This window comes from Sinocyclocheilus anshuiensis, unplaced genomic scaffold, assembly GCF_001515605.1.
Source record: "Sinocyclocheilus anshuiensis isolate Anshui unplaced genomic scaffold, SAMN03320099.WGS_v1.1 scaffold1005, whole genome shotgun sequence".
NCBI lineage: Eukaryota > Metazoa > Chordata > Actinopteri > Cypriniformes > Cyprinidae > Sinocyclocheilus > Sinocyclocheilus anshuiensis.
In genome coordinates this window covers 810658-819310 of record NW_015555810.1, presented here as the reverse complement: position 1 = coordinate 819310, position 8653 = coordinate 810658, and the positions used below count along the sequence as shown (strand labels likewise).

Below are 8653 nucleotides of genomic sequence, written 5' to 3'. Positions count from 1 at the left end.
AAAAAAAAAAAAAACTTGACTAGTTGATGATCGTTTGACTGCAAGGAACAACCAAAAAATGAGAATTTGTTGAAAATGTGCTCACCCTCAGTCCAAGGATGAGTTGGATGAGTTTGTTTCTTCATCAGGGTTGGAGAAATGTAGCATTGCATCACGTGCTCACCAATGGGTGCCGTGCAGTGAATGATAAAAACATCACAATAATCCACAAGTAATCCACAGCACTTCAGTCCATCAGTTAACATCTGGAGAAGACAAAAGCTGAAACAAATCCAGCATTAAGACGTTTTTAAAATATGAGTCCATAATCCATAATAACGCTTCCTACAGTGAAAAAGTCCATCTCCTGTTGTCTCTCACATCAAAATCCACACACATATTTGTTTAGAGCTGTTTAAACGCTGCTTGATCTGTGCAGATTTCTCTCCTGATTCAGACCAGAACACTTTTTCACTGGAGGAAGCATTATTATGGATTATGGACTCGTATTTGAGTTAAAAACGTCTTAATGCTGGATTTGTTTCAGCTTTTGTCTTCTCCAGATGTTAACTGATGGACTGGAGTGCTGTGGATTACTTGTGATGTTTTTATCAGCTGTTTGGACCCTGAAGCAAAACAGTGCTTTAAATCACTGGTATATGATTATTTATAATTACTTTGCCTTTTTAAAGCTTTTTTAATTATTGCAGATGAATATTTAATGAAGCCACAAATGATCGAGCCGGTTAATGAGATCATCAAAGTGGAGAGGGGTGAGCTGGACATTTCATTTATTTATTACTGTATTATCGTTTATTTATCACTGTTTTTTAGCCACTCAATATGTGACCCTGGAGCACAAAAGCAGTCTTAAGTCGCTGGGGTATATTTGTAGCAATAGCCAACAATACATTGTATGGGTCAAAATTATAAATTTTTCTTTTATGCCAAAAATCATTAGGATATTAAGTAAAGATCATGTTCCATGAAGATATTTTGTACATTTCCTACCGTAAATATATCAAAATTAAATTTTTGATTAATAATATGCATTGTTAAGAACTTAATTTGGACAACTTTAAAGATGATTTTCTCAATATCTTGATTTTTTTGCACCCTCAGATTCCAGATTTTCAAATAGTTGCATCTCGAGCAAATATTGTCCGATCCTAACAAACCATACATCAATGGAAAGCTTATTTATTCAACATTCAGATGATGCATAAATCTCAATTTCGAAAAATTGACCCTTATGACTGGTTTTGTGCTCCAGGGTCACATATATGTGTTCTGTACACATGAAGTTCATTTATTAACCACATCCTACAACTAAATGCACAAAACTGCAGTTTGTACGCGGCCTATGAGAGTATTATAGACTCAGCCTGTGTTTGTTTGTTCATCAGGTTCATCCTTCAGGAAGGACTGCGTGGTCGTTGTTCGGGGAAAAGGCATTCCCATGGTTGATGTGATCTGGAAGGTCCTGCTGGGGTCTGAAGAGGAGTTTATATCCCAAAACACGTCACATCGCGTTCATCAGAAACCCATGAAGTGCGTACTGAATTTAGCTGTGTTTCAGATGAGATAGGTTTCCACTTTCATTTGGTCAGGTTTGGTGTCCACAGTTTAAATGAATTATCCTTTGAAACCATATAGACTAGATATACCATGCATTTATTACAAATAATCCTTTGATTTGCATTTATAAAGTTGCTACAAAAAAGAGAGAAAAAAATCAAATAATATGAAGCACCCTTCATTTGTAAATATATCATTCATTGCATAATACAAAAATTATTTATTATATATCATTACCGTGATTAAACGTTGTTGTTTGAAACCATATAGACTAGACTTATGATGCATTTATTATCAGTAATATTTTGATTTGCATCTATAAAGTTCCTACTAAAAAGAGACAATAATTAAATTAGAAGAAGCTCCGATTATTTGTAAAGTATTTCATTCATTGGATATACAAAAATAGCCCTTACCACTATATTATTTAATATTTAAAACACTTTCATTGATTTTTCCTAGTAAAAATAACTATAATGTGAATGACTGTATGTTGTTCCTGTGGTAGAAGACTTTAATTAATTATCCTTTATTGTCTGAAACCATATAGACAAGACTTGTTATGTATTTATTATGAATAATCTCTTGATTTGCATCTATAAAATTCGTACTAAATAGCAAAAAATCTCAATAAATTTGAAGTACTGTTCATTTGCAAAGTATTTCATTCATTGGATAATACAAAAATAGCTGTTAATATGATTATTTAATATATTAAACATTTTCATGGAAAAAAAACAACTATTATGATATGTCTTTATTGCGATATAAGATTTAAATGAATTATTCTTTGTTTGAAACCATATAGACTAGACTTATATATATATATTATGAATAATCTATCGATTTGCATCTATAAATGTCCTACTAAGAAAAAATAAGATTAGTAAAGTATTTAATTAATTGAATAATACAAAAATAGCACGACCACAATTATGTAATATACAAAATGTTTTCGTTGATTTCTTTTCGCAGTAAAACTAGTCTTACACATTTATTACGAATCATCTTTTTATTTGCATCAATAAAGAGAACTAAACTTAAAAGAGAAAATACTCAAATAAGATAAAACCTTTCATTTGTGAACTATTTCATTTATTGGATAATACATGATTAGATAATATAATCAATAATTATGTAATATTAAATATAAAACATTTTAAATCATTTTTTCCCAGTAAAAATAACTTGTGATTTTATATATATATATATATATATATATATATATATATTTTAAATGAGTAAAAAATTATTTCTGACAAATGGGCAAAACCTAGGATAGTGGCAACTTTTAGAAATGTAAAATTACAACTAATTAGTATTTGGGGTGAAAGTAATTAGTCTTTTAATATGTCATAAACTGATTTTTGTTGTAAACATGCCTGACAAGATTGTTACACTGAATTACATTTTAGTGCGTCTCTTCTGTAAATCACGGGAAAAATGTATGATATTTATTTTTTGCTCAGAAAAACAACAACAAGACTGCAATTAAATTAAACAGAAAACTTAAAAAAAAAAATTGGGGGGAGGGGAACAACAATTTAAAGCAGTATTACACTTATTGTTTTTAATGCTTAAACCGTTTTTCGTCTTTGACCCATATATATATATCATTACTGTGATAAGATTTATTTGCATGCATGCATATTTCATGAGTCACACGACAGATATAAAGAAAAGAGATAAAAAAAAAAATAAAAGACGACTAACTGTAAAAAGATAATGACTTTATTGTGAGTATAACACTGGTAGACAGAAACCACATCTTTATGGTCTCTGTGTGGTAAAAAGACATGTGGGTGAATATTCCCGTGTATTAGTGTGTATTGTTATGCTGGTGAGTAATATATTTTTCCTTCAGTTGAAGTGTAACCCTTGTCCTTTCCTCTTAAAGTGAAAGCAGAACGAAGGATGGTTTCCTTATGGTGCGAACGCTCTCACTGTCTGCTGTTTGGGAGGAAGATTTCTATTTAAACTTCACCTGTATGGCATCCAGCAGCCGAGGACAACCGAGCGGCCAGATCTCACTCGTCCCTGTGGGTGCGTCACAACAATACCTAAATCAATATTACTTCAACACAAAAATCGTTCTCTATTAGCCAGTTCATTTGATAAATATGTGCATTTTTATTAGTTCAGAAACCTGCCACTCATAACTGTACATCAGATATCATTTTGTGGTACGGCACTTTCACTCTCATTGTCGACTGACAGATGACTAGTTGTTGGAAACTTGACCACTGGTTAAGCGAGCGAGTTTCTCATGTAGACAGAGCTGCTGAGATTTTCCTGCAAGCAAAGCAAGAGAAAGCACAGACCATCAACAAATCTGCACCTTCTTATGTTATTGTATTTAATTACGAAGAATTTATTGGGTTGTCTAAAGTTTTAAAGGTTAACTATCAAGTAAATAATTCAAGTAATCATTTTTAATTAATATTAGTTTTTACTGAACATTTTAAATGCAAAATAAGAGATATTACTATTTTTATATTTCAATGTAAAATAAAAAAAACAAGTATTTAAGAAATCATATAATAAGTGAAATACTAATAAAAATAAGTCAAATACTAATATTGCAATACTAATATTTATGGCTGTCTTAATCAAATGTTAATAAATAATTGCAAGAAACTTTATTTTTTTTTATTAATTTACAACCCTAATTTATTTAAACATCTTGAATGCCCTGTTAATGAATTTATTTACTTTTATTTATTAAAATATTAATGGATTTACTTAATGGCTGCTGGTATCGTATTCATGACAGATTTGTCTTATTTAATTCCCTGCATCCTGTGTTTGCAGAGTAACATGTTTTAGAGTTTCTATGCATTTCTATATGCATTTTAAAGATTTGCAAGTGGCAGCGACTAGTTGTTGCAAACTCGGCCGCTGGTTAAGCGAGCAGTGGGCGTTTCTCATCTAGTCAGAGCTAGAGAAAGTACAAGAGAAAGTACAAACCAGCAACAAATCTGCACTTTTTATGTTATTTTATTTTATTACGAAGAGTTTATAAGAGTTTGTGTAAAGTTTTATTGGTTAACTATCATTTAAATAATGTAAATAATAGTTTTTAATTAAAAATGGTTATTATTGAACATTTAATAAATGATTATACCTCATTTATGTTGATCTACATAATGATCTGGGGAAAACTGATGTGTTAATATATTTATTGAAAGATTTAACTACATCAATTTTGAATAATGAATATTTGCTGAAAATTGTGTAATTTAATAATAAGTGTGCATTAGACATCAAATGGTGGTCTAACACCAAACGCAAGCCGTATTTAATGTAGTCTGGGTTAGAGAGCTGCATGATTTGAAGAAAAACAAATCTGATTGTTATTTATTTTATTTCCCTGAAAAAATGCAATTGCAATTTTAAATGCAATTTTCAAAAACTCCAGGTTTGTTGTTCTTGTTTTTAGAGCTGCACAATTTGGCGTAAATATTTTATATGACTATAAAATAATAATAATAATAATAAATGAATAACTACATAATAAAGTTATTACTAAAATATCAAAATAAGAAGTATTACTATATTAACAATTCACTGTAAAATAAAAAAATTAGAAGACAAAGAAATGAGAATTTAAGAAATACAATAATCATTTTATTTTATAGTACAACTAAATTACTATACTAATATTTAAGGCTGTCTTCATTTTTTTGTTTTCAAATGTTAATGAATAATTGCAGAAAATTCTACAATTTTCTACAAACATCACTAATTTAAATGTTGAAGTTATATAGATTTTATGTTAATTCATATTAATAATAAAATTATTAATTTATATTTAAATGACTTAAATATTTAAATGTGAATATTTTTAATATCTTATTTTTAATATTTGAAAAAATAACATCTTGAAAGCCCCTCTCTTTCATTTTATGAACTAGTTTATATATATTTACTTTTATTCATTAACAAATTAATGCATTTACTAATGTTTTTAGTCTTATTTAATTCCCTGAATACTGTGTTTGCAGAGTTGCATGTTTTAAAGTTTATAGAAAGTTTATATTGCCTTTAAGTGCATTTGAAGATTAGCCAGTGGGAAGTTATTTTTCTTGAAGCAAACGTGATCTACGTTCACATGTTCATTATACTAGCAGAACATAAACAGCTGTTTTTGTTTGTCCTGTCCCTTCATCACCAGATGCAAATCTTTTCTTGCTTCTTGGTCTTCTTCTGGGTTCTGTGGCATTGCTCTTCGTGACGGGTGTGCTTCTGTGCACCATATTCAAGGTGGAGCTGGCCTTGTGGGTCAGGACGGTGTTTCCATTCCTCTACAAAACCACAGGTAGTCAACAAACAGGAAATACACTTTTACACTTTAGCAGCGTCGTGCAGTTACTGGGAAATTACGCATGCTACATGAACTAGAATTAACACCTTTCATGCATTCGCAGCGCTGCAGAACATGCTGAAAAAATGCATATTAATTGCCTTTGATGTATTTAGTTTAGCATGTTCTGTGCTCTTTGTTTGCTTCTTGTAGACGGTGATGGTAAGCAGTATGATGCATACATCGCCTATCCCAGAGTCCTCGAGGGCTCAAGCGAAAAGGCTGAGATTTTTGCGATGAGCACTTTGCCGCAGGTCCTGGAGGGCCAGTACGGTTATAAGCTGTTCATCCTTGGCCGGGACGGCCTGCCTGGAGAAGGTAAAGCCTGGCAACAAAACATAAAGCGTTGTCATATAACAGTATATTGTGATTTCATATAAAACATCAAATGATGATCGAACACCAAATGTAAGCCATATTTAATGTAGCTGCACCATTTGGGGAAAAAATCAAATTGGAAAAAATTGTGATTTAAAATGTGATTATTAAAAAGAGCTTACTATTTAAAAAATTTAATTAAAAAATACTAAATATAAAAAATATTACTATTTCAATTTTTATTGTAAATAAGTATTTAAGAAAAATAATATATTTTATCTTACAGTATAACTATAAAATTACAATTCTTATATTTTTGGCTATACTAATATATGGCTGTCTTAATTTCTTCAATTTTAAACGTTAAACAATCAAAAACTTTTATTCTGATTTCAAATTAGACATCAAGTGAAGATCGAAAACCAAACGTAAGCCGTATTTAATGTAGCTGCACGATTTGGAAAGAAAAATCTAATTGAGATTTTTCTGATAACAATTGTGATAAAAAAAAAGAATAATAATAATAATTGTTGTGCTTATTTGTAGTTCTGCACAATTTGGGCCAAAATTTTGTGATTTTATATATTAATATGGCTTTAAAATAGTAATAATAATTTGTATTATTATTATTATTATTGTTGTTGTTAAATATTATTTTTAATATTATTATAATTATTATTAAGAAAATATTAAACAAGAAATAATACTATTAATACCAAATAATACCAAACGTTACCCCTATTTAATGTAGCCACACATTTTGGGGAAAAATTGATAAAAATCTGAAAAAATGCAATTGCGATAAAAAAAAAATAAAAATGTTGTGTGTATAATGTGTGGCTACATTAAATAGGGGTAAAGTTTGGTATTATTATATATATATATATTTATTAATTTATAATATGACTATATAATAATAATAATGATATTATGATAATAATGATAATGTATAGTTTTTAACAAAATAAATTTTACTATTTTAATATTTCACTGTATAAAAAATTAGTATAAAAATTTAGTATTAGTATAAAATTAGTATACATTTCTTTTTTATAAAAAATTAGTTCTTAAAAAATAACAAAAATATAAAATATATTACTATTTACATTTTTTATTGTAAATAAGTATTTAAGAAAAATAATAATACATTTTATCTTACAGTATAAGTATAAAATTACAATACTAATATTTTTGGCTATATATTTGTACCATTTGAACATATTATTCTGTCTGAAATCTTTATTGATTTGTCATATATTTTGAGTTTCCATCACTACATTCTTCAGAGCTTTACCTGGCTCTTCCCGGTGTTTTCCAGCTGTGGTGGATGTGGTGCAGGACGCTCTGAGCCGCTGTCGCAGACTGCTGCTGCTCTACACGGCGTCGTCACTCTGCAGCCCGGAGGCGCAGGAATGGGCCGAGCAGCAGACGGGTCTGTACCAAGCGCTGGTGGAGAACTCCATGAGGATCGTGCTGCTGGAGCTGGAGGAGATCCGCGAGCCGCTGCGCCTGCCTCACTCCATCCGCCTCCTCAAGGACAAACAGGGAGCTCTGCAGGCCTGGAAGAGAAGGAAGAGGTGGGCGTTCTGCGACGGGAAGTCAGAGGAGCGTGTGACCTCTCTCGAGCCCTCGGCGCGCTTCTGGAGGGAGGTGCACTACCATATGCCCGTCAGAGGCAAAGCTAAAGAGAGAAACTGGTTCAGTTTCTAGACTAACACTAAATGTGAATACTCAGGGTCAAGTTGTACTGTGTATAGTGATGCTGTCAACAATCTGGAGGTCAATCTACAGGTTTACTGCCAGTAAACGCTCACTTTTTTAGCAGCCTTTGTTCCAGAAGTTTATTTTTGGTTTAACCGAACCAACCAGTTTCCTCATGACTTTCCTCTTTTTTTGGTGTCTGAGGAGAAAAACTAGACAAGGCGATTCCAAAAATGAATACTTTTATTCGGCAAGGATGCATTAAATGAATGAAAAGTGACAGTAAAGACATTTATAATGATTTAAATAGCAGAAATTATGTATATAAAAAGACATTTCTTATGGTTTTGTTGTGGGATACATACTATGCTTTTGTCAGTATATAACGAAAAATTGGTTTGTCACACATTCTGTCGATCATTCCTATGTTAATTGTTTTTATTTTATTTTTAAGATTTTAACTCCAAACATTTTACCATGTTTATATGTACAGTATAGATTACATTTTTACTGTAAATAGGAAGAGACAGAAAAAGATTTGAATCGGCGGGGACCCCAGACCAATAAAATTAGTGTGCCGCCTCTATTTTAAAACCCACGAGCCGCCACTGCAGAAATTACCTTTTCATCAAAGGAACGCCGACCCAGATTCTATTCCACAGGTTTCCGTTCAATGCTGCCAGTTTTTGTGAACTACAACTTCAGTCAGATCAT

At 31.0% G+C, this 8653-nt stretch overlaps 1 protein-coding gene across 5 annotated transcripts in view; it reads left to right on the top strand.

The window, feature by feature from the left end:
- The window catches only part of LOC107675133 (interleukin-1 receptor type 1), a 25546-nt gene extending 17308 nt beyond the window's left edge, over positions 1 to 8238 (top strand). For all 5 annotated transcript variants that reach the window (XM_016469370.1, XM_016469367.1, XM_016469369.1 and 2 more), the window contains 6 exons: positions 690 to 752; positions 1386 to 1530; positions 3455 to 3600; positions 5732 to 5875; positions 6074 to 6238; positions 7557 to 8238. In XM_016469370.1, coding sequence (XP_016324856.1) covers positions 690 to 752; positions 1386 to 1530; positions 3455 to 3600; positions 5732 to 5875; positions 6074 to 6238; positions 7557 to 7948 — 1055 coding nt within the window. In that variant the 3' untranslated portion in view covers positions 7949 to 8238. The remainder of the gene's footprint in view (positions 1 to 689; positions 753 to 1385; positions 1531 to 3454; positions 3601 to 5731; positions 5876 to 6073; positions 6239 to 7556) is intronic.
- The last annotated feature ends 415 nt before the right edge of the window (positions 8239 to 8653 follow it).